This window comes from Rousettus aegyptiacus, unplaced genomic scaffold, assembly GCF_014176215.1.
Source record: "Rousettus aegyptiacus isolate mRouAeg1 unplaced genomic scaffold, mRouAeg1.p scaffold_m13_p_1, whole genome shotgun sequence".
NCBI lineage: Eukaryota > Metazoa > Chordata > Mammalia > Chiroptera > Pteropodidae > Rousettus > Rousettus aegyptiacus.
In genome coordinates this window covers 145,254,824-145,280,828 of record NW_023416284.1, presented here as the reverse complement: position 1 = coordinate 145,280,828, position 26,005 = coordinate 145,254,824, and the positions used below count along the sequence as shown (strand labels likewise).

The window sequence follows — 26,005 nt, the reverse complement described above, 5'->3', positions numbered from 1 at the left end:
TCCGCCCCGCCGCGCCGCGCCCCGCCGGGGGTGGCTCCGCGGGCCACGTGGTCCGGCGTCCCCGCGCAGGCGACTTCCAACGCCGGTGCTTCCGGGTTGGCAGCTGCTGTGGCGGCGGCGGCCGGATACCTGAAGCTGGGGCAGCGCAGGAACCCCAGGGATAGGCCCGGCGCAGCTGGAGAGCAAGGAGGGCCCGGCGCGGGTGCGCCCGCCAGGCCGCTGGGTAGGCGGACCGCGATCCAGATCTCGTCGGCCGCCGCAAGAGGTAGGTTCTCTCCGGACCCGTCTTCCGTGCGGGACCCGCGGCTGTGTCGACCCCCACCCCAGCCCGAGGAGCCCCGGCCGGGAGGTGCAGGTCTCCCCCGCGCCCTGCTCGCAGCTTCGGCCCCGGGCATCGTCAACCCGTCACTGCGCGCTCTGTGCTCTCCAGTGCCAGCCTTGGGCGATCCACGCTGCGCTGCCAGAGCTGAGGCCCCGGGCGCCTTACGTTATTATTACTTAATTGCAGCTACTCCCATATTCACACATGCACGTTTTCTTCGCCTTTTTCATATTTGTTGTCACAAAACAAAATGGCTAATAATGTATGAAATCGAGACACTAATTCTTATTCCGGTATTTGTACAACTATGGAAAGTTAGTGCTGGGAAGGGCTTTAGAGATGGCTTTAGAGATCCCAATTCCTTCATTTTATAGAGGAGAAAATCGACCCTGAGAGGCAACGTGATCGTTGAAAATTCACCCAGCTAGGTAATGGTACAACAGGAATGAAAACCCAAAGCTAAATTTTAAATAGACATTTTAAAGTTGTAAGGGACACATTTCAAGTAATAATGTGAAGTGATTGGTAGGGTCACTTGGGCTGGGAATAATCTTGATAGATAATGCTTCTTCCTTTCCAAACATTTTCTTATTTTAGGCTTAATCCTTCTTGGCTTCTAAAGAAAATGGCAGAGACATCATCAGAGCCTTCTGGCCAGCTTGTTGTACACTCAGACACTCACAGTGATACTGTCCTGGCAAGTTTCGAGGATCAGAGAAAGAAAGGCTTTCTCTGTGACATTACTTTAATCGTGGAGAATGTGCATTTCCGGGCCCACAAAGCCTTACTGGCTGCCAGTAGCGAATACTTCTCCATGATGTTTGCGGAAGAGGGGGAGATCGGCCAGTCCATTTATATGCTGGAAGGCATGGTAGCCGACACATTTGGTATCCTGCTGGAATTTATCTACACGGGTTGTCTGCAGACCAGTGAGAAAAGTACAGAACAAATCCTGGCTACTGCTCAGTTTTTAAAAGTCTATGACTTAGTAAAGGCTTACACAGACTTTCAAAATAACCATAGCTCCCCAAAGCCAACGACTTTGAACACAGCTGGTGCACCAGTGGTGGTTATTTCTAATAAGAAAAATGATCCTCCCAAGCGGAAACGGGGAAGACCAAGAAAAGTCAACAGTTTGCAGGAGAGGAAATCAGAACTGGCTACAGAGGATGAAATACAGCTGAGAGTGAATAATTCCGTTCAGAACAAACAAAACTCTGTGGTGAAAGAGGGAGACGATGGGGTACTGAATGAACAGATTTCAGCAAAAGAAATGGAAGCATCTGAGCCTGCTTGTGAGCCAGTTAGAGGGGAGGGAATGCCCGCTGAAAAAGATGAGAATTGTGATCCTAAGACTCAGGATGAGCAGGACCACCAGACTCGGTACAGCAAGCGAAGGATTCAAAGATCCATCAAACTTAAAGATTACAAACTTGTTGGGGATGAAGACGAGCAGAGTTCCTCCAAGAGGGTCTGTGGAAGGAGAAAGCGACCCATTGGCCCCGAGGCCCGTTGTAAAGACTGTGGCAAGGTCTTCAAGTACAATCACTTTTTAGCAATCCACCAGAGGAGCCACACGGGTAATTACGCTTTCACAGCTTATTGGAATGTGCTTTGCAGTAGTACTGATAATAACAACTTTAATTTATTGTGCCACTTCTAGGTGTGGGCATTGCAATAAAGTCTTTATAAATGTTATTGCATTTTATTTTCACAACAGCCCCTTGGGATAATATTCCTATTGCACAGATGAAGAGACCAAGTCCTAGAAAGCTTAAGTAACTTGCCCACGTCATCCATTTAGTGACACAGCTGAACCCAGAGAGCCTGATTCCAGAACTCCTTATTTAGAGTTGTTGGTTCAAGGCTATACTGTCCAGATACCAGTCTCTAACCAAATTTATTCTGCTTTCTGACTCCTGAACATTCCTCATCTTGACCATAGCTATGCTTTCGCTCAGGTCTGTGTAGACCTGAGCTTGCTTAGCCGTCAGGCTGTAAATGACTTCTTTTTAGTCCTAGCCCAGCTTCGGCCAAGAGACCTTTTATGATGATGGAAATATCACCATCAGATACAGTCTTGTCCAGTGTTGTGGCCACTAGCCACATGTGGATTTTGAGCACTTGACATGTGGCGAGTGACTGAGGAACTGAATTTTTTTTAATTTTAAATAATTTAAATGACCACCATATTGGACAATGCAGTCCCCCTCTAGAATTTAAAGAGTTAAATAGTTCTACAAGATTTGTCAAGAAAAATAGCTCATGGGATCTTCTCTTTTGCCCCTGGTATTCTGAAATTTTGTATTGAATCACGTTAGTGTGAATCTGTTTTCTTCTAATAGATGGATGCCAGTAAATGCTTAGTCTAGAAACCCTTATCTTTCAGTTCCAGAAAGTTTTCTCATATTATTTCATAGATGATTTCTCCTCTCTGTTTTCTCTGCTCCCTCCTTTTGGAACTCCAGCTATTTGGCTGTTGAACCTCCTGGGCCTATCCTCAAACTTCCTTATCTTTTCTCTTCTATTTTTCATCACTTTTTGCCCTGCTTTCTGGGAGATTTCCACTTACTCTTTCCGCTCTTACTGTTTTTCTATCTGTACTCTTGTATTTTTACTTGTAGACGCTTTTTTGTTTCTCTAATTTTTTTTTGAATTTTATTAGAATCTTTTTGTTTCGCAATGTAATATCTTAAATGATGATGATGTTAATAACATGTACTTGTTAGGTTTTAACATTTTCTTCACCCCGGGCAGTTTGCCTCTTGTTTATTTTGTCAACTGCTAGAAGCCTTCCTTGAATGGTGATTTTTTGAAAAAAAGAAAACAATCATATGTAAAAGTGGTTTCCTGAAAGCTACTGGCAACTGTGCAAGTGTGGAGAGGGCCTGTAGACATCAGCCTCCCTGGGTGTGTTGGGGCTGGCCCCCACTTTCTTGCTGATGCTCTCTTATCTTGGACTCTTCAAATTTCAGGCAGACTCTCTGTTCTCTCACATGGAGGCTGTGGGCTTGGCTGCCAGTATCTCGAGTGGGAAGAGGAAGAAGGCTGGAAGGAGTCTCAGACATAAACTGTGACCTGTTTTCCCTATGGTCATCCCACTCCACTGTGCTGGGAGACTTCTGATCCACTGTCTCTGAATCCATAGACCCTTTGTTTTACCCTCTACAGAGAACCGTCTCCATCTTCTGTTGGGGAGAGGGCCAATCTCCTGGCTCTGTGGAGCAGGATACTGGATCTGAGGCAGCTAAATACCTTTGAAATAGACTGTCATTTTCAGAGATAACAGGGGCCACCAATTCCTGAGCCCTATGGAGGATCTGTCTTAAAAATTAGGTTGTATCTTAGCAGTCCTCACTGCTGGCATCAGATTTATCTGTTCCAGCTTGCAAAATTTTATTGCTGATATTGTTTCTCCTGTTCACTGGCCTTTTGAAGATGTGCCTTTTGAGACATCCGTTTATTATCATTTTAATTTAGGAGGGAACAGAAAGATGTGGAGATTCTTGCTTACACCAATTTTCTGGGGCTCTTATTCCAGGCGAACGACCTTTCAAATGTAACGAGTGTGGAAAAGGCTTTACCCAGAAGCATTCCCTGCAGGTCCACACCCGGATACACACGGGCGAGCGGCCATACACCTGCACCGTGTGTAGCAAGGCTCTCACCACCAAGCACTCACTACTGGAGCACATGAGCCTGCACTCAGGTAGCCGGGCTTGCACCAGAGGGCCAGCTGCCACCAGGTTCCATTCCGGGGGTGGGCATTACCATGACCTAAATGGTCTCTTCTCAGTCTGGTGTCATTTTCCATATGGTGTCATTGAATGGTAGAACTGCAGATCTGTTATAGTACAATTTAGAGTTCTGACAGCATTGGGCCTTAAATTAGGGCTTGTAAGCTGGCCACTGGAAGTTCAGTGTACAAACACATTTTGTCTAATCACTAGAGCTTAGAATTACTTTACTTTGGATGCCTTTGGGAAAAACTTGTGTTCTCCAGTTCTCCCTCAGTCTCTAACGCCCCCTATTGCCTTACGTACTTTTGCACATTCATGTTACTGTGGTAGACTTCTCATGGTATTTAGGTTTATAGACAGGTCCCTTGTATCATTTGTAGAAAAATGGGGAACAGAGCCCACTGTGGTATTTACCTTATTAGTGAACATTCTAGTTCTTTATACCTTTTGCGTGTTTTAGTGTTTTGATTTTTATTTGGCAGGACAGAAGTCTTTTACCTGTGATCAGTGTGGAAAATATTTCAGCCAGAAAAGACAACTAAAGAGCCATTACCGAGTTCATACAGGTACAATAATATGAGAGAAAATTTGAATTGGTGGAGAAGAAATGGAAATACAAATGACTAAGAGGACACCAGTAGATTGGTTGTTAGTGATGCCTGGACAGAGATATCTCCATCCCATAGCTGCCAGCCTAGGCTCTCCCAATCTGGCTCCACCCATTGGCCTTTTTTCTTTCCTGCCAACTAATAAGAAATGAATGGGGGTTTGGGAGCATCACTTGTTTTTCATTGGCCATAGTCATACCAGTGCTTCAAGGGAAAAAGATTATATTTAGGGAGATTGGAAGGGTCCCAACTCTCTTTGGGAAGCAGTAAGTTGAGATACATAGGAAAATATTAACTGTTACCAAATTAATTTAAAGGTGGTTGTTTTTATTAAAGTACCATATTGAAAGTAATTATTTTTCAGGGAAGTGCTTTAACACAAATCACTGAAGAAATGCAGGGAGAGCATATATGCACTGACACTTTTTTTATTGTTGCGACAAGGCCACTCATTACCGGAATGCAACCACTGCCATCGCAAATTCATGGACGTGTCTCAGCTAAAGAAACATCTACGAACGCACACAGGTAAAACTCTATCTCATTCTTTCTTTCTAGTATACTTTTATATTTCCAGGAGAGTGAGAAATGACGTACGTAGAGTCCCCTCCTCAGACTGTGTCTATTGTAAATTAGGTGGGAATTTTATAAGTACATCATTTAAAAGCACAAGATAGAATGTTGTTAACATCTGTGGGGAAATCATATCTCTGTAGACTAACACAACGAAGATTTCTTACTGAGCACTTATTCACGTACAGGAAGGAATTTATCTGCTACCATAAAACAGTACAAGTCTAAGTCTCATTCTTTGTTTCACTCTCAATTTACTTCAGCATTGAAGATCATCAAGATAATTAATTAATTTTTAAAAAAATTTTTTTTTAAGCGAGGCAACCCTTGGTTGACCTCACGGATTTCAAGAACCTTGTCAGCTTACAATCCCTTATTTTTTTATTTTTATTTTTTACAACTACAGCACCTGGTCTTCCTAGGTGGTCTCCCATCCAAGTACTAACCAGGCCCAACCCTGCTTAGCTTCTGAGATCAGACGGGATCAGACTTGTTCAGGGTGGCATGGCCGTAAACCAAGATAATTTTTTTAGAAAAGGAAGCAAAATGAAACAGATACCAAGATAACAGACACTGAGAATTCTTTCACTTTCTCTCCTGGTACCAGTATTTAAAACTTAAACAATGCCACCTCCAGAAAAATGAGCTTCAGGAGTAAAGAGAAAGCAAGATTGATTAAAGCAGGTCATAGTCTTTCATTTGAGATCAGAAAAGGAAAAATATGGACCTTTTAGACCTTTGGGTAAGGTGCACTTGAAAATAAACCTCTTAGGTTTTCTATGAACAATACTCTAATGTAAGTTAATTATTTAATGATTCTGTTCAGTTATCTACTAAAATCATACATCAGATTGGTTTCTGTTGCTTTGGACATTTTTCTAAAAATGCAAGTTTTTCTCTTTAAAGTGCCTTGCTCTCTTAAAATAAATGTCTGATGGAGTATGAGTTTAATGAAAATGGATCTCTCTATAATCTTCCTACAGACATTATCATTATAACTTCTGTGAAATTTAATTCATCCACTTAACACATATTTACTGAACAGCTACTGAGTATCAGGCACTGGTCCAGGTCTTGAGGATACAGCAGTGAGTGAGGTGGACAGAACTCCTGCTTTGAGGGGTTGACATTGGAATAGAGAAGACAACAACTGTGTAACATGTTAGATGAGGGTAAATGCATTGAAGAACTAAATGTAGGGTTAGTGGACAGGGTACAGGAAGGGGAGCTGCCCTTTAACGTGGGGACTTGTCTGGGAAGGCCTCACTGACAAGGTGACATCTTTAATGGAGATCTGAATGCCGTGTAGAGTGAGCCAGCTGCTGTGGCTCTCCAGGAGAAGCACCTCCTAGGCAAGGGGAACAGCAAGTACAAAACTCTAAGACAGGAGAGTTTCTGACATGGCTGGAGAAATGTAAGAAGGCAGAAGTGGCCAAGGCACGGCCAGGGTGGTAGGGGAAGGAAGGAATGGGGTAGGTGGACGTCAGAGGTGATTGTAGTCTGTGTAAGGCAGGGGTTCTCAGCCTGACTGTGCTTCAGTTACATGAAAAGCTCTATAAAACAAAAGGCTTGGTCCTAACCCCAGAAATCCTGATCGAATTGACCTGAAGTAGGGCCTTGGAATTGGCATTTTAAAAAGTTTCCTGGGTGATTCTAGTGTGGCCTCAGGCTTAAGAACTTTGGAGTCCACAGGAAAGACTTGGATTTTATTCCGAGTGAGATGACTTTAACAAGAGTGAGATGACTTTAACAAGAGTGACATGACTTGACTTAAAATTTTAATAGGATTGCTCCAGCTGCCACGTGGATGGGGTGACACATAGGTGCAGACACCCATTGGGAGGGTGGAGAGACACATAGGAAGCTATTGTGGCAATCAGGGCTTGGCACAGTGTGGCGGCAGTGGGAATAGTGACAAGTGGTCCAGTTTCTGGATATATTCTGAAGGAATTGTCAATGTGATTTGCTCATGATTGGATGTGGAGTGAGAGAAGAGGGATGCAAACGAAACTGGAAGGATGAAAAACTGAGGAAGACTGCAGGAGGGACAAATCGAGTTAAGATTTTGGACATGTGGAGTCTGAGGTGTTTATTTGACATCCAAGTACAATGCGGAGGAGGCAGCTGGATATTTGAGTCTGTAGGTTGTGAGAGACGTGCAAGCAGAGGTATAAATTTACATGCTTACAATCTGCCTGTAAATAGCATGTGGAGCTGTAAGGAGAATACCTAGTGAGAGGTGGAGGTGGAAGAGAGCTGAGGCACTTTTCTTATGCTGAGGAGTGCCAGAGGTGAGCCATTTCATTTCGGTTTTGTCTTCTGAGTGTGAAGTGTTAGTGAGACCTCTGGTCTTTATGAGACATAGGCCTTAAAATGAGGGTGAAAAGGAACAGATCTTCTTTCTCTAAAATCCCAGCAAACTCTTCTCCACTCTCTACTTTGAGGAGAAGCAGAAGAGGGAAGTGGCTTGTATGACTTAGAAATAAGAAATCAAACCCATAAAAAAAGAGTTGGGCTCTTTGAGGGCAGGGATTATGACCCCCCCCCCCCCATCTCTAGTGCAGACAGTGTGCACAATATTGTTGTTGAAGAGTCGACATGCCCCTTCTCTGCTGTCCGGGCGGAGTGGAAGGTGTAAGGAGAGGCTGCCGGCAGAACTGGCACTCACCTCTGCAGGTAGTGGTGCAAACAGACCTTAGTTGGCAGGTCATGCCAAGCAGCCAGGGCAGGAAGCACTGATTGCAACAGCAGGGCCACACTCAGTCGGAAAACCAAGACTGTTATCTCTTAGCTCTTTAAGTGCAAAGCTCTCTCCGGGTTAGATGTCCTGTGCCAAACCCAAGAAGTCACAGATAAATAATAAATGCTCTTTTCCCTAAGAGGATATCTTTAATGAGAGAAATGGTTGTTTTGAAATGGAGGCAAGGCATCAGGCAGACAAGTAGTACCAGCGAGGTTGCTGCAGCTTGGGCTCTCGTGCTCGGATCTTGTCCCTGTACCTGGTCAAGTTTACAGGAACTGAGCCAAGCCAGACCAAGCATATGACCAATAAACCAGCAAATGTATTTACTTAACAAAGGGACTACACCTTTCTGTTGCCCACAGTACCACCTTCCTGACATCACTGTACCTGAAAACCAAGTTAGTGATCAGAAGATTGCTTGGTGAGCTGGGGGCAAGTTCAGGGAATTGACCCAGGCCATGGAGAAGCCTGGTGAGTGACCTCGGACCCCACGATACAGTCCCATCCCTCTAGTGTTCCTGTCCCTTGCATGATACTAGATAAACACTTTTTCTAGCTATGGGCTCCCACTCACATGTAGATGTCATGCCTAATAACACATAATCTAGTTAAGTCACAGCTTTCATTCACGGCCTCATTTTGTAGGATTGGGTTTGAAGCTTCCTAAATCTCCATGTGTTTCCAAACCATCTAGTAATACTCATCCCCATGTTGGTGAGATTGGGGGCCCCTCACTGTAACATACCCTTACAGTCTTAAGTGCGATCTAGTGAATCTCTGATATAAACCCTAGTAGAGGTGTGAACGTGGTGACAGAAATGGGAAAGCATTTCAGAGGAAAGACCTGGATATTGAAGCCAGAGTAAGTGTGGATGGACAAAGGAAGTGGGAACAGGTGTTCCCAGACAGGAACAGGGTGTGCAGAGACTAAGGAATTGAGAGGCCAGCATCTGAGGGCCACAGGGAATGATTCCATGGTGAACAGCAAGAGTGAGATTACCTACAAGGAAGAAGGTGAGTGCAGAGAGATCTGTGGGCAGAGGAGGCATATTTTGATTTGTGTATTTAAAATAACTCAGGCAGCCCCAAGAGGATGGGCAGAGTGGGAGGGTCCTGGGGGTGAGCCAGTTAGCAGGCTCTTTGGAGAAGAAAGATGAAGGCCTTTGGTTTAAGAGAGTGGAAGAAAGAGATGTAGTTAAGAGATTTTTAATCTGGGAAAAATAGTCACTGTAAGCATGACAAAATGTTAATATCTAAAAGTTCGAAAATATGAGTACCCCAGTAAAAAACTGGGCAGAAGACATGAAAGGCACGTCATAGAAGACACAGGAATGGCCAGTAGACATATGAAACGATGTTAACTGCACTGATCATCAAAGAATAAGAAATGTGCACTTCTTTTTGCCTATTAGGTTGGTAAATATGTGAGGAAATGGGCAACTTTATGTTCTGTTAGTGGGAATAACTTGGGAACTTTCTGGAAAGAACTTTGGCAATATGTGTCAAAATGTAAACTGCCCAGTTGTCAAAAGGTGTTTGCATAAGGATATTCATCATGAGTAGAATTGTTTATAATGTTACAAGCCTAAATACTACCTCCATGTCCATCAGTAAGAGATTAGGTAAATTTGGATAGGATACACAGTTAAACACAACACAGCCTTTTAAAATAGTGGTGTGGCTTTATTTGATATTGCAGACCATGTGTACTGAAACAATCTGTAAGGGAGGAGGAAACTTTCCTCTGCACTTCTAGGTACTTTCAGCTGGTCTAATCTAATAGACATGAGACAAATTAACAAGAGAAAATAACCCAGTCTAATAACGTACGGACATATTGAAACCCTACACACATGAGGAAGTCACAGACCCCACGGTACATGACAGGTTCAGAGACAGAAAAATGAGGTATATATGACATTCTGAACAAAGGAATGAGGTAATTTGCCTTGGGGCTTCAGATGGGAGGAAGGTCTTTCACAGGATGATAATAAGAGCAGATGATCAGTAATTAGAAGTTTGCCCTGCCCTATAGATAGGTCATAAGAAGTTATTTCTGGTGATAACTGCCCTATAGATAGGTTATAAGAAGTTATTTCTGGTGATAACTCCTATTATGAACAAGGCCCCTAATATAAATTCTTTAATGGAGAGACCAAAGTTTCTCATGAATCTGCAGTGTCTTGATTGCCTTCAACTCAAAGTAATTCACATGCCAAAGTGGCACATCTTGGGATAGCCTGTCTGAACTCCTCCCATCCCACCTTTGAAACTTCCTGAGAAGTTTCATATTTCAGAAATTGGGTTGATAGATTGTTCCATATCTTATTAAACCAGTTTCAGTCTTGAGAGTAGGTCAGTTAGTTAAACAATTGTATCTCATTTCAGGGGATAGTGGTGCAAGTGGGCTTCCAAAGTTAGGCCTATCGTGTAAGCAGTAAGTTGTTTAATAAGAGGCATCTCTGTGGAAACAAAAGAAAATCAATGGTTAATGACTGGTGCAAACTATAATCCTGGTTTCTGAGTATGATTGGTGCAAACTATAATCCTAGTTTCTGAGTTCTGAAGGCAACCAGTTGAGAAGATTTCTAGATGTCTGGTTGAAGCATCTTCAGGTGGAGTGAAGGCAGGCAGTGACAATCTGACAGATTTTCCTGGTCTGCAGTTTGAATGTCTCCAGTGATCTTTCAGCAACAGACATAAAGATTGTCCATGTCTGAGCTATTGTGATTTCTTGTAACGTTTATATTCAGTTGTCCCACTTTAGCTCACATGGATTTGGGGCACAAGCAGTTCTAGTTCTCAAGTAAGAAGGGTGGAAGAAAAAGTTGGAAACGTTAGTTTGGTGAGTCACAGCCAGAGATTGGAAGGAACTAGAAGAATTCGGGATCCATTCCAATTTACAGGTAGGAACAGAACTTCAAAAGACAATGAACAGCACTAGAATTGACTATCCACAAAGGTATATTTCTAGAAGATAATCTTTCTCTCTAAAATCACCCCTATTTTTACCAAAGATAGCCAAATTAAGATGAATTTGATTGTAAAGTAAGTCTAGTTTAATAAATTTGGCCTGTTATTTACATAGAGCAGCAAGAATGATAATCTATAGGCTCTTTTAAGTCTACTTTGCTGGAATTTTTTGTAAGAAATCTTCAGATTTTAAAAGTCCTCTCAGGAAAGCCAAGACAAAGACTTGCCCTCAGGTGTTGCTTGCAATATCTGATAAGGCTGTTGAGAACCCTGTAAGCATAGTTCCAAACCAATAATTTCCCAGGGTTTTATTGGCTTTCATTCGTTAATTTTAATTCCTTAAAGCTATCTGGTCATATCTGAATCTATGCATGTCTCTCTCAAATATGACATTCCAGTTAAAGCCTTGTTAATTTAACCAGTGTTTCCGGTTGTGTCCTGCTACAAGGAGAACAGGTTCTTATTGAACTTATGCAAATAACAATAATGCCGTGAAAATAAGAATACTCACTGAGAGTTTTTTAATTTTGGCAGGATCAAATCAGGAATCTTTCAAACAAAAAGTCATAAAAATTGTATTCATCATCATCAGTTTATTCAGTCTCGTAATTAAAACTATTCCGCTCGAATCAAGTTTTTCCATTAGTTCTCTCAACCTTGCTTGACAATTGAGAGCATTCAGGTCAGTGATAATTCCAAGAAGTTTGCAAGTGCAAGGCCTTCCTCAAGGCTTGTATAATTTGCTCAATGAAGTGGGCACCTCCATCACTAGAGCTTGTGGAAGGTATATCCTTAGTGGCAAACACACTTTCTAACAATTTCTTTGCCACTGTGAGGGCATCAGCCTTGCAGAAAGGGAAGGTTTAAACCATCTGGAAAAGCATACATACAACAAGAACACATTGAGACCAAAACTGTCAGTTCAGTGAAGTCCAGTTTAAATGCACTGTGGTAGATGAAGGAATGAAAAATGAAAAATGGGGTTTGCCAGGGAGCTTGGGTTTCCCATAACCCTTACTGTTGGTTAAATTTACAGCCATTGTTTACCCATCTTAGTTTTTCTGATTTAGGAGCAATCTGTTTCAGTATTACAAGGGCATCAAGATGACAAAAGTCCGGCACTGAGGAGTCATTTTTGCAAAAGCAGAATGAACTACATCTACCTGTGCCACAATCTTCATAGATTTTGATGCTGTTGCATTTTCATGGAAGTCAGGGCATTTCAAATGGAGAAGGAATTGAGAAGGTTGAGTTTTCTTAACTAATCAAAAACCTCATTAAGATGACATAAAACAAAATTATTTTGAAAGAAACACAGAATCTTTGCTTTTTAGACAGAAAACTTTTCAGCGTGTGTCTTATCGGGAGCTGACCAATACTACAGGAAAACTTTGTCCTTTTAACAGAAAGAGAACCAAACTCTTAATTTTGCATCAGCTTATTGTTGATACTAAAACTCATTTAGTTAAATTTATTGTGATCTTATTGCGTTTGACCATACATAAATTTTTTTTCTCAAAATCCCTTTTCACAAACCTTCTATAACTTTCCTTGTCCAGTTTACTTTCTCTCTTCTTACTGATTCAAAAATAACAAATTTTAAGACAAATCATTTTCTCTTAATTTCTTCAAAAATGCACTCCCATATGTTATACCTTCTTTTACTGAAAAGATATTATTTCTTTTTATATTAATTAGAATATTTAACCCTTAGAAATGTTAATTTCTAATGACAACTAAAAAGTAAGCAATTAGCATTCTTTAGGTTGGCAAATTTATGACTATTTTATAACCTCTAGAAACAGCTTCTTTTGCTGGTAAATGTAGTTCATAAGTTTTAGAAGTATACTTTGTCAACAAAGTGCAAAATATTAATAGATCCAAATATATCTTTTAGTTTCTCTGCTATAAGAAGTCAAAAGTAAATAGACTTATTTGGAAATGATCTAGATATTCAATAAATTTTTATTATTTAAATTAGTAAAACTCTAAAATTTGAAGTTACCAAAAGATTTCGGGAAACTTCTTAAGTACATATAGTACTGATAATTATTGCTAAAAAGTTTCACTTAAACAGCTTTTATTTTAACTCTAGTTTATTAATCCTTGACATGCTTAGATTACTGAGACATTAAACTTAATTATTATCCTAAGCTGTTTCCTGTAACAAAGATAACATGAATTTTTTTTTATAACCCAAGTAAAATAAAAGTTTTATATGTAATTTTGATAACTAAAGGTATGCGTTTTAACCAAATTCAAACCAGCTTTAATATCAAATATTTTCTCAGATCACATGAAGAGGATTGGGGTTAGTTTCTGTTATACTTTGGAGAATTTTTATATAGCACTTGTTTGTCAATTAAATAGACCTCTTTTGAAAATTAGCAATATCATTCAGAGGTAGAAAACACCACACAACACATGAACAAATAGACAGATGTAAATGAAGATCTCGCAGCCTTTGTTTTAAAATTTTAGCCTTGAGATTGGTAATAAGTGTATATACTCAGATAAACCAAAGATTTTTTTTTTAATTAATATTTGTGGGGAAACAATCTTATGGCATAATGGGCTAGATTTTGGCAAAGGTGCTTCTATAGTCATTTTTTAAAAAAAACTTCTTTTCCTTTGCTTTTTTCTTTAGTCTTAGGAATTGAAGAAGATAGGTAGGCTTTGAACTGCCTCTAGAGCTGCATTTCTGGTTTTGCAAAGATTGTAAGATATGAACAATTGCTCTCAATTTTCCAAAGGAAGTGACATCATAGGTTGATCTACCTGTCCAACTACATCATCCCTGATTAGCTTCTTTACTTCTGGGTACATAGTTTTATTTCTAATCATAATTACTAAATCCTTTCAAACATCATGTTTCAGCTAGGACAAACAGTAAATATTTTTGGCAGTATTAAATGATACTGTGGACCCAAGAGGATGCTAAGATTATTACTTTCCAGTCATTGGATCTCTAATAGGCAAAAGAAAGAATTGACAGCCTGCATGTCACAGGCAGACAGAAAGCCAAGCCCAGCCCTTAGGACACAGGCAACGGCTGTCCCCAAGGGAGAGGATCAACAGCCAGTTGGTCTGGGTTCAGCAAGAACGGACGATGCGAAATTTTATTTCTCTCTCTCACTGGGCTCAGGAGGTAATCTGTTTACAAAAACTTTTGAGAATGCTATTTTTAAAATATTGTGAAGTCTTATGGAGGTGCTTCCATACCAATTAAAAATAGTTAACTTATTCTGTTTATTTGACTTGGAAGCCCCTCCTTTTTAGTGCACTTTTAAATGATCTAATCTAATTGAAACATTCTTCATAATTGCTGTTGTAATTTTAGGTTATAATTTCATTCAGGGCTGATAGCAGTTTCCTAGGACCCCAGCCAAAACTGGAGTTTGGCCCACATTTCTATCTGGCCATATTTTGGAACTTCTTCCTTGACAGTTACCATGCCTGGTTCTTAGGATATAAAATTTTTAAGTTGTCTTAAGTAAGATTTTGCTAGATTTTTTTTCTTTAACATGTCTAATTAATATTGCTTGAAGGGTGGATGTATATGCTGTGTGTTTTACAATATGAGGCAGGGGAAATGTTTCTCAGTGAGACACCATGTCCACCCTCAAAATATAATCAGGTAAAAGAGATGTAGTCACTTCACATGAGGCCTGTTGAACATTGAACATGTGTCAATTCTCCTATAAACTTTTACCTTAGTTCCATCAACTCTTACATTCCTAACTGTAGCCTCCATTAGGACTTTATCAACCAATTTTGGTTTTATAATACAGGGTAGGGGAATTGATCTCGGCCAGACACAATGTTCATTCCCATGAAACAGTCAGGTAAAATTGATGTAATTTCTTCACATGAAGCCTATTTAAACATGCAAATTTTCATCTTTTCAGCCCTTATAGTTTTACATTATTTTACCAGTCGTTTTTGGTACCACAGTTCATAAAATTCCCATATCAAGGAGTCCTGGAAATAGCTCTTTTCTGTTCTCTGACTGTATTACCAACTTCGTATAAAAAGATTTTGGGTCCCTAAGGAGGGGTCAGGCCAAGGGACACTGGTCCTTTCGTCATTCTTTAACTTGATTAATTGGCCTAACTGCTGCCCCAAGGATTGCTGGTCAGACTTTTCATTATACTTTCTACCTTCCAACTTTTTACATTTCTCAAAGTGAGGTAAATAGAGAGGATTGGCTGGGGGGACCTTTAATGTTCGAGGACTTTCAGGGGCCACTTTGGCCCATTTAGCCCTTGGTAGTGCTGTATGAAAACCTCTGTTTAACTCCGTTAGTGTTCATTTTATTTTTACCAATTTTTTTTAATAACCACCTAAAGATTTTCACCCTGCTGGGACTAGTCTTGTGATTCTCTGTTTTTCTTTTTGTTTCACCCCAATCACTATTTGCTTTATTCGGCTTTAAAAATGTCTACCTTGTTGGAAAGAGTTTCTTGACTCTCCTCTTGACTCTCCATTCTCTGGTTAATTAACCTAATGTTTTTATTTGTATCTGTAGGACCCATGAGAGGAAGCTGAGACTGCAAATTCAATGTCTTCCCTTTTTATTATTAAGGGAATTCTTTTTTTTTTTCTTTTTTTTTTTTTTAGCATTTTATTATTAGTTTCGAGTATACAGTACATTGGTTAGACATTTATATAGTTTATAAAACGATCTCCCTAATTGCTCTTTCTCTTCTCTGGCTCTCCACCTAGTCATTACATTAATGCTAACTGCATTCCCGATGCCGTGCTCTCCATCCCTGTGACCATCTATCAACTACTAATTTGTACTTCTTTACCCCTTTACCCCCTTCTCTCAGCCCCCCCAAACTCCCTCCTCTCTGGCTGTCACCAGATTGTCCTCTGTATCTGTGAGTCTGTTTTTGATTAGTTTGTTCTTTTTGTTCCTTAGATTCTGCATAGAAGTGAAATCATATGGTATTTATCTTTCTGTCTAATTTCGCTCAGCATAATAACCTCTAGGTCCATGCATGTTGTTGCAAATGGTAGGATTTCTTTATTTTTTTTTATGGCTGAGTATATTCCATTATATATATATATATATATATAAACCTTAACTTCTTTATCCAATCGTCTGTTGATGGGCATTTAGGTTGCTTCCATATCTTGGCTGTTGTGAATCACACTACTGTGAATATAGGGGTGCATAGATCTTTACGAATTAGTGTTTTGGTTTTCTTTTGATAAATCCCAATTTCTGGGTCAAAGGGTAGATCCATTTTTAATTTTTTGAGGAACCGCATTATGTTTCTTTTTCAACACTTTTAAAATTTAGTCTTTCCATAGGTAACAATTAAAATAGCTGTTATGGTAAGCACTTTCTAAAAATTTTCTAATTTAGATGTTTTTCCAATTCAAAGGGTCCTCTGGCCTCGGCAATAGGACTCAAACCAGTAAGCCTTTTTATGACTTAACCAAGATCCATGTAAGAGTGTACAGATCCAAACTCACATGATCCAAAAAGTTCACTCCCAGAGTACTCTAAGACAGTAAAAAGCCCTTTGTTGCTACAGGTAGTCAAGCAATGAAGATTAAAATGGCTAAGGCCTCTCATGAAATTCTCCTGAGAGTTGGCACATTGAGACAAAAAAAAAAACAACAACAAAGAGATTCAGCTGCCCAGAATCCCCAGTCTATTTGGCTGCCAAATGCAAGCTGATAAATACATCTTCTGGATGGCAGAGACCAAAGAGGAAGTCAAAACCAAACTCTCAAACATAGAACAAAAGAAACAACATAACAGACAAAACTGTCACCAACTCTGGGAGGAAATGATCAATAAAAATCGAGAGGACCAACACCAAATAACAAAAAGTTGCTAAGCCCGAGGAAGTACTTCCCCAAATATTTTCTTCTCCTAAATTTAGAAAATAAAAAGACTCATCTATGGCCATGCTACCCTGTACAAGTCCAATCCCGTCTGACCTTGGAAGCTAAGCAGGGTTGGGCCTGGTTAGTACCTGGATAGGAGACCACCTAGGAAGACCAGGTGCTGTAGGTGTAAAAAATAAAAAAATAAGGGATTGTAAGCTGACAAGGTCCTTGAAATATGTGAGGTCAATCAAGGGTTGCCTCGCCTTAAAAAAAAAAAAAAGAAAGAAAAAGTCTCTCACCATTCTGGTCCACTGAACTCTTCAGGTAGAGAGATTCAGGAGTCTTACTTGGCAAGAATTCTTAGCTTTGCTGACTCGTGCTAAAGGCCCCAGGATCTTTCTACTGCACAGCTTTGGGGTGAACAGTGCCCAGCCAGTGAAGTATCCTGCTCACAGTGCCAAGTGTAAGGGAGGAAGAAACTTTTCTCTACCCTTCTGGGTTCTTCTGGCTGATCTAATAATCAGATAGACATGAAACAGATTATAAGAGATAATGACCAAATTTAATTACATTCATACATATGAGAACCCCACATACATGAGAGAGAGAGTCAGAGACAGGAAGGGAAAATAAGTACTAATGACATTTGGAGCTGAGGATAAGGTAAGGTGCCTTGGGACTTCAGAGAGGAGGAAGATATGCACAGGACAATAAAAAGAGCAGATGTTCAGTAATTAGAAATTTGTCCTGCTGTGCCGATAGGTCATAAAAAGTTATTTCTGGTGATAACTCTCAAGTCCCCCAATTTAAGTTTTTTAAGGGAAAGGTAAAAGTTTCTCATGAACCCACAGTCTCAGTAGCCTTCAGCTCAAAACAATCCACACACCGAAGTGGCACATCTAGAAGTTCCGTAGGTACTCTATCAGAATTTTATGCTCTTTGTGGTCTGGCCTCACCTTTTAGCTCTGCCACCTAAGTCAATCCTTACCCTTACTTGTCCACATGATCGCTTCCAACATTCACCTTTCGGTTTTACTGTTTATTCTAGTCCCTGAACCAGGCTTTGCTCCAGTCCAGCTAGATCCTTCTTCCTCCACATCCATCATCTTGTCTTCACCCGGTGTTATTGATACCACCCATTTGAATGTTTAGTCAAATACAACCCTGTGTTACTTGATTACTGCATGTCTCTTATATTCTCAGACAGTACATTCTCTTCGAAGCAGTGACCATGTCTTTTGTTTCTTAGCTCTGCACTTTGTTGATGATCTGTCAGTGTTTTAGAACTGAGTAAATCCAGCAAGGAATGGGTCGCTCAACTGAGGGCAGTAGAGCTGTGTAACTCTGTTAGCAGCACAAATCAGAAACCAGAGGGCTAGGAAGACTTTCCCCAGATTCACCTTGGCCAGGAAAATCTGTCTTCTTACTATCCTTATCACTCCCTCAAAGAGCTTCACCTAGAAGATGTTCCTGGAAAGAATTGTCATTATTTAAAACATTTGCCAACAGAAAGACTGTCTGAGATGTTGTAAATCTGGACAAAATTGAATAACAAGCACACAGAGCAGGTACCCGGTTTCGGAATGTGGAGAGGGAGAAAATGAACTGAGAACAGAGTAGGCCCCAGTTCTGATTTGGAAAGCAATGGAAAGGTAGTGACAATGGCTTGGTTTTAACCTTTGGAGTGGTGAGAGGCATGCAAAGATGCAGACTCATCCAAATTGTCACAAGTGTCCTCTGCCTAGATGGAGGTTGGAGAAATGTCTGCGTTTTCCATTCAGTGCTTTGAAAACGAAGCTACCTGATCATCCTCTACTTCAAATTGCGCTCTTCCCTTGATGTTACCTAGTTAGGTGGGACTTTGCTTCTTTCTTTTTTTTTAAAACTTACAGTCCCCTTGCCTGTATTGAGATCACTTAATTTTGTTTCTGAAGGGTATGACAGTCTGTTGCTATATGTGCAGTGTACAAACTAATGCTGAATAAACACTCGTGGAAGCTTTATTAATTTATATTGGAGTGTGGAGCAGTCACATCTTGTGCAGGCCTTAGTCACCATCCTGTGAAATTCATTCATTCAACGAGGATTCCTGGAACAGTGTGCCAGGCCTGATTCTAGGCACTGCAGTTCAAGGAGATAGATGATAAATAACTTAAGGTATTATGGGAATACTAACTCTGGAGGTGGACTAAGCGTGTTTGGGGTGGGGCAGTGCTTTAGGTGGTGACGAAGCCTCTTGGTAGAGTGACCTTTAAACAGAGAGTGACTTGAAGAGAGTGACTCATGCTGGGAGATCCCTCAGGGAGACATGCCTGGAAGAGGGGATGGGTGTGGTGAGTTCAGTGACTCTCCAGTATGCCTTAGAGGATGAGTCTGTGTGCAAGGAGAGTGCCCAAAGAAGTTAGGGAGGTTTGGGGCAAGGAGTAGGGGTAGGCAGACAGATCTGTGATTCCTTATAGGCCTAGGGCTTTGATTTTTATGTCTGGATGGGGACCATTAGAGTGTTTGCACAGGAATGTGAAATGATCTGACTTCGTAAAGATAGGGAATCAGGAGCAGAAGTAGGGAGGTCATTTAGGAGGCTGCTGCAGAGAAATGCTAGTGGCCTGGACCAAGGATGGTGAGAAGTGCTCAGATTCTGGATACATTTGGAAGGTATATATAAATGTAAATAATATGTAAATCACCCTAGGGTACAGGGGTCCTTATGAAGGTCAAGAGAGCTGCCTAACCAAGCAGTAATATATGAGAGTTTTAAGTCATTGTAAGAATGGACTATAGAGGATTAAATGTGGCAGGCGCGTTTCTTTGTTCCCTACTTATAATCACTCACCTCCTTATTTCAGTTTTTAAGCTTAAGAGAAAGAACCCTACCTTACACTTTCTCTGCCTCCTCTTGGCACTTAGCATAGTGCTTAAGTACATAGTAGGTGCTTGGGAAATGCTTAATGTATTCATGCATATTAAGGATTTAAGTGGTATTTCCTTTGTTCTTTTTTATGTTGTGAAACGTGCGATTTTTGATTTTTGTTTTATGTTGACTGTATATTTCTAAATGTTTTCTTTTTTCTAGGTGAGAAGCCGTTTACTTGTGAAATTTGTGGCAAATCTTTCACAGCAAAGAGTTCTCTTCAGACGCACATCAGAATCCATCGGTAAAGTTTTGCAGATATGTCTCTCATGTGGAGTCCTCATTCGGCCCTGGCATTCAGTTGGGTGACATATGTTACCTATATAGTCCTTTTCCCCAAATTATTACTCAGGTAGAATTTTCTGTGTACTTCATTATTTTTTGAATCTTTTTCAGTGAAGAAATTCTTCACTTAAGCAAAAATCAGGAAAACTAATTATAGCTAACAAAAATTTATATTATTGATTTCATTTCTTGAATTTCAGTTTGGGATAGGGGCTGGTTTAAAGTTTAAACCTTTAGTCAAAAATAAATATTTAATGTTTTCTGAATAAATGTTTTTGTTTACACAACTTACTTCAGATTGGCTTTAGTAGGTCTTCTGACAGCATCACAAATAATTAGGGGCTACTCAAATTTAAATGTTGAAATTAGTAGTATGTACTTATCCAAAAATTGGCTGTGAGAACTAAACAAAATAAAAAAGAACTATATGTGTGATATATAAATATTTACTTTCTTATCTGAAATAAATACTGTGGAATCATAAAATTTTATCACATCTAGCCCAACCCCATTCACCACCCTTCCTCAGACACCACCCTCACTTTTTTTTTTTTTTTTTAAGATTAAAGCTAAAGCCCATGGAAGTTGTGACTCGCTCCAAGTCTTTGTTTATAAGAGAACCCATGACTTATGACTCCCAGTCATAAGTTAGTTTTCCTCTGTTGTTGACTGCTTCTCCCCAAGTAATCAGGAAGTAATAAATAGCTCTTTTTGTTTTTAACATAAAATGTATGTTTCCTTTTAGAGGGGAAAAGCCATACTCCTGTGGCATATGTGGCAAATCCTTCTCTGACTCCAGTGCCAAGAGGAGACACTGCATTCTACACACAGGCAAAAAGCCTTTCTCCTGCCCTGAGTGTAACCTACAGTTTGCTCGCTTAGACAACTTGAAGGCTCACTTGAAAATCCATAGCAAAGAGAAACATGCATCAGATACCAGCAGCGTTTCCAGCAATAATAACACTGAAGAGGTCAGGAATATACTTCAGCTGCAGCCATATCAACTCTCTACCTCTGGAGAGCAGGAAATTCAGCTTCTTGTAACTGATTCTGTACATAACATCAATTTCATGCCTGGTCCTAGTCAAGGAATCAGCATCGTCACCGCAGAGAGTTCCCAGAACATGACCGCAGACCAGGCTGCTAACCTCACCCTGCTCACTCAGCAGCCAGAACAACTGCAGAATTTAATTCTTTCAGCTCAGCAGGAGCAAACAGAACACATTCAGAGCCTCAGTATGATTGAAAGCCAGATGGAACCCTCGCAGACCGAGCCAGTGCATGTAATCACACTCTCCAAGGAAACCTTGGAGCATCTTCACGCCCACCAAGAGCAAACAGGGGAGCTCCATTTAGCAACTGCTTCAGATCCGGCTCAGCACCTGCAGCTGACACAGGAACCTGCTCCACCGACACCCAGCCACCATGTGCCCCAGCAGCCCGCACCGCTTAGTCAGGAGCAGAGCTGACCTGGAAACTTTTGACTGTTCTACTTGTCTCTTCTCCATAAGCCAGCTGTAGTGAGGTTGTGTGTTTGAACTCAGGCTTCCTGAAACACTCACAGATCCTTACAGAGATGTGATAGCTAGCTGATAGTTATGCGTTCCGTCCATGCACCAGGATGTGTGTATCATATCCTGTATATAATACTGATTGGAATTTAGCATTTCAGTGTTGATAAATGGTTTTTACTTCATCTATTGCATCTCATAAAGACTTGGGTAATTTTTCTTTGAATATATTTAAATTTTTGTATAGGCGTTAAATGTTCATAGCCATAGGCTATGGTCTTGCTGACCTTTCCAGTTACAGTTTTTTTGTTTTTTAAAACAAATGAAGTCATATGTCAAATTGGATAAAATGGTTTGTTGCACTTCCTTATTTTTCATAGGCAATGATATTTGATATTCATGATGAAGTTAGAGCTTTCTTAATTATCCTGGAATAAAAAATTTTATTCAGTGTAATTTGTGTTAAATATACTGCACTGAATTCTAATCAACCTCTGAAAATGTTGATCTATATATTATGGCTGATAACTTTCTGGAGATGGGAACTTATAAGCTATTTTTATTGCAAAGTATGTTAAATCCCACAAAACAGACACATTATTTTTTTTAAGTAAATATCTTCTCATAATCTTAAAAATAATTTTGAGCCTCAGAGACTTAGCAGCCAGCATGTGTCTGTAATTATGATTTTAAATCATTGTCAAAGATTAAATTATGTTTGGGTTAGGTTTTTCCAGCCCACAATATTTTATTGAATATTTATCACTTTCTCTCAAGTAAACTAGTAGAGGATTTTTGAAAAAAGAAGGTGGGCACTAGTATATGTACATTAACATAATGCTGGTAGAAAGCAGGGGTAATCTACCCTAAAATTAACCAGATCGTCACATTCATTACTTGTTTTCTTGTTTTAGACATCTTTGATTTCCACCTGAATCAAATTAAATTTGGAGGTCAAAATAATAGAGAATTGTTCAGGTTTGAGAGAAGATGAAAGCATTTTTCTAATATATTTGCCAAAATATATTTTAGTGTATATAAGTCACAAAATTTCCAAAATGATTTATATGTTTCAACAAAAGTGATGTTCAATCAGACCCGACTAGAGCAAAAATATAATTTTTGCAAATACAGTTAATGCCTTAAATATTATTTCAGGTTTTGGACTTAGTCATTTAAACTGTTTACTTTAACCTTATTCTTAAAATACAAAGCTTTTACCAGCTTTTCAAAGTCTACTGGCCCACATTTTCTCCAGGAGGTAAATAGTATTCAAGTAAATGAATATTTAGCTACTCACTCTGGATAGCTGGATAATTATTCAGGAAATATGGTCACATGACTATAAGACAAGTTTAACTAGCTTTATGACAGTCTACTTCTGTGCTAAGAAAAATTTAATATGAACCACATGTAATTTTAAATTTCTAGTAGCCATAATTAAAACAAAAGGCAAAATTTTAATAAACTAGTTTATTTATTCCAATATTTGCTAAACAGTATCATTTCAACATATAATCAATATGAAAATGTATTAAGATATTTTACATCCTTTTTGCATATTAAATCTTCCAAATCTGGTGTATATTTTCACTTACTGCACACTCATTTTGGATGCTACTATTCATTGGACATACTTGATCTGTATTTAGAGTTCATGCAATTTACAGTTGAAACTACACATTCAAGTGGTTGCAGGCATGCTTAATTTTTTTTTCAATACCAAATGAGTATCAGTTTTTAAAATATATTAAAATTAAGCAAAATTTAAACCCAGTTCCATGGTCACACTAGCCACACTGTGAGTGCTTGATAACCACATTGTAGCTAATGGCTCCTGTATTGTACAGCACAGGCCTGTTTCTAGCTTGAAAGCCAGCCTCAGCCGTAAAAATATCTTCTGGAAGAGTTCTGAGTTCTTTGACCAGCTGTCAGAGAAAAATGAGAAAATGATAGTTTTGTAAATCTAGCCTCTTTCTGTGTCCCAAATACACATTCTGCCTCATTGAATGAGTTCTAGAATTTTAAAGTTCAATAACTGTACCCAAATGAAATGTCATGTACATAAAACTTTCTGTTGTCTTAGCAATTGGCTCAATGTTTCACAACTCATTTTGTACTAGTACAATTCTTAAAATTGTTTTAAAAGGGCAGAAATACAAATTGTACTTCTTAGGAAATAGTAGAATATTATACTTTGGGGCTACTGAAATGACCTTGTCACTTCTGAAAGTGAATCTTTGGTTTTCTCTCAGTAGAGGGCTATCCTTAGGAAGACTTGAACTCTTGCCAACAAAATAAGTTATTCTTGTGCTTTGCCCTATATTTCTCGAAACTCCTCTTCCTATTTCTACTCTGTATTCTCTGCAGTTGGTTCTTTTGTTATACATGTTGTGAGCAACCAGTGAGATTCTCATTTTAAATGCTTACATCTAGGCTTTCATAAATTGGAACAATAGTATCTGCCACATGTTGAGTCTTTACTGTAGTCCAGGAGCGAAGCCCAGTGTATTGGGTCTCTTAGTGCTTCTCAAATTTCTTCCACGTCATGGTGCACAATAAGTCGGGTTTATATAGCACCCTACAGTTAGAGGATTCCAGTCACCCCTGGCCATAACTGGCATATTAGCTTGCTACGGCAGCCATAACAAATACTACAGACTGGGAGACTTAAAAAACATAAATTTATCACAAGAGACTAAAAGTCCAAGATCAGTGTTGGCAAGATTGGCCTCTGAGGCATCCTGGCCATCTTTTCCTGGGTCTTCACATGGTGTTCTCTCCGTATTCTAAACTCTTTATAAGGATACATTCAATTGGATTAGCCCTCTACCCTGAAAGACCACATTTTCACTTAATTACCTCTTCAAAGGCCCTACCTCCAAATAGTCACAATCTGAGGTACCAGGGGTTAGGACATCAACATGAATTTGGGGGTGGGGGGACGTGGGCCATAACAATTCAGCCCATAACAACTGGCATCTGGAGTGAGTTGGGAAGCAGTGTCTGGGAAATACCTGTAACTCGTTTGGAGCACATCTTATTTTACTTAATAGACATGACGTTCCTATGAGGTTAGTAATGTTATTACAACTATTTTACAGATGAGAACATTGAAGCCCAAACGGATGAAGTCCATTGCCCAAGGTCACATAGTAAGTGGCAGAGCCAGAGCAGGCACAGGGTTGGGTGATCCCACTATGCTCCTTTGAGCAAATGGGCTTAGTATCACCAGTTTTTTGAAACTTTAAGCTAGATTTCTCTTTACATATGATCTGCTTAATGTAATAGAAGCTTTTTGACTAAAATTGAGGGTCTGTGTCTGAAATTTTAGCATACAAACTTTTTACATAATAGTAAAAGTTATATAGTCTTTCACCTACAAAAGGCAATAACTACCATATTCACATTTATGTTTTGCTGCTATTGATTTGGAGCTTAATCAAAATTTTTGATTGGATGAAAGTTAATATGAAAGTGAAAATCGCCTTAACTAACATGTATCTCTGTAAGTGAGCCATTTTGTCACACTTCTGACTGAAGATATTTTACATTTAGGGCAGATTTGTTTTATTTTTGCTACCCCTATTTGTAAATGGCGAGGTAAATTTTCCTCCTTAGTTTCCAAACTAAAATAAACCTAAATTCTTAAGAATTAAAACTCTCTTACTTTTACTAATAGGCTTGGAAGAATAACCCCTTACAAAATCTCCCTTGCTTTCCTTTTGTAAACAGCAGGAATCAAATGACCTCTGAAAGAAGCTGAAATGTCACTGTGATAGTTTATCTTACTTTCATATTCCGTATACATAATTGAGATACAAAACACTTGACTGGAATACATATATTTTATATTTCATATGCAGTATAGTTATTCTCACTTAACACATTAGGCAAGCTTTTAAACTAAAGCTCATCACATTTTCAACACAATGTAGAGACTTGAACACATTTAGGTAACATTCCCAAGAGAGCTTTTTTCCCCCTACATATCCAGTGTGACATGTAGACAGGGAAAAGTGAAGAGCAGTCAGAGAACTTCCTTGGTCTTAGAGCATGGATTTCTTATTTATTTTGAACTCTTAATATCCATAATATTAGAATCTTTTAAATACAGATTTGAAAACTTTACAAAAGAATAGTTTGGCTCTTGGTTTTTTTGGGGGGGTTCATTCATATTATCTCTATCCTCATTAGATCAAAAGTTAAACTGAAGCTTCCTTAGGCTAAAGTAGAGTTAAAAACAGTATTTTTTTTTTTTTAGGATCACCAAAAACTACATTTTAAAAATTCACCTCACATAGATAATTCTCACATAGATAATTCTCACATGATTAAGTGGCTTCTTTTCCAATAATCTTAGTGTTTGAAATACAAAAGCACTCTCATACAAAAATATGGGAAAATATTTAAACTGATCCTGAACCTAAAAGTGTTTTTAACCTTCACAGCCTCTCAGAGTAGAGGCCCTTATGTTATACTGAAGTCTATG

General features: G+C 39.4%; 1 protein-coding gene, 1 non-coding gene and 1 pseudogene across 13 annotated transcripts; 2 read left to right on the top strand and 1 right to left on the bottom strand.

The window, feature by feature from the left end:
- Positions 1–82: 82 nt before the first annotated feature.
- ZBTB24 (zinc finger and BTB domain containing 24) lies at positions 83–25,174 on the top strand. Of its 12 annotated transcripts, none has more exons than XR_004950871.1 (7): positions 84–265; positions 920–1,902; positions 3,864–4,031; positions 4,550–4,628; positions 5,115–5,198; positions 19,880–19,961; positions 20,748–25,174. XR_004950871.1 is itself a non-coding variant. In XM_016135461.2 (7 exons), the coding sequence occupies exons 2-7, from the start codon at positions 948–950 to the stop codon at positions 21,469–21,471; spliced, it is 2,097 nt and encodes a 698-aa protein (XP_015990947.2). In that variant the 5' UTR covers positions 84–265; positions 920–947; the 3' UTR covers positions 21,472–25,174. The 12 variants fall into 12 exon arrangements, 5 of the variants coding, with proteins under 5 accessions (XP_036076703.1, XP_015990947.2, XP_036076662.1 ...); XR_004950864.1 differs by having other exon boundaries at positions 4,545–4,628; positions 19,880–20,069; XR_004950868.1 differs by having other exon boundaries at positions 4,545–4,628; positions 5,035–5,198.
- Positions 5,641–5,759, bottom strand: LOC118606315. The gene has a single exon (XR_004952324.1). It is a non-coding gene; the product is annotated as a 5S ribosomal RNA (ribosomal RNA).
- On the top strand, positions 16,875–16,993 carry LOC118606016 (annotated as a pseudogene).
- Positions 25,175–26,005: the final 831 nt, after the last annotated feature.

Coding starts and splice junctions, on each gene's coding strand:
- ZBTB24 (XM_016135461.2), top strand. CDS start 948: ATGGCAGAGACATCATCAGAGCCTTCTGGCCAGCTTGTTGTACACTCA. Junction 1,903..3,863: donor CCACCAGAGGAGCCACACGG/GTAATTACGCTT, acceptor CTCTTATTCCAG/GCGAACGACCTTTCAAATGT. Junction 19,962..20,747: donor ACGCACATCAGAATCCATCG/GTAAAGTTTTGC, acceptor GTTTCCTTTTAG/AGGGGAAAAGCCATACTCCT.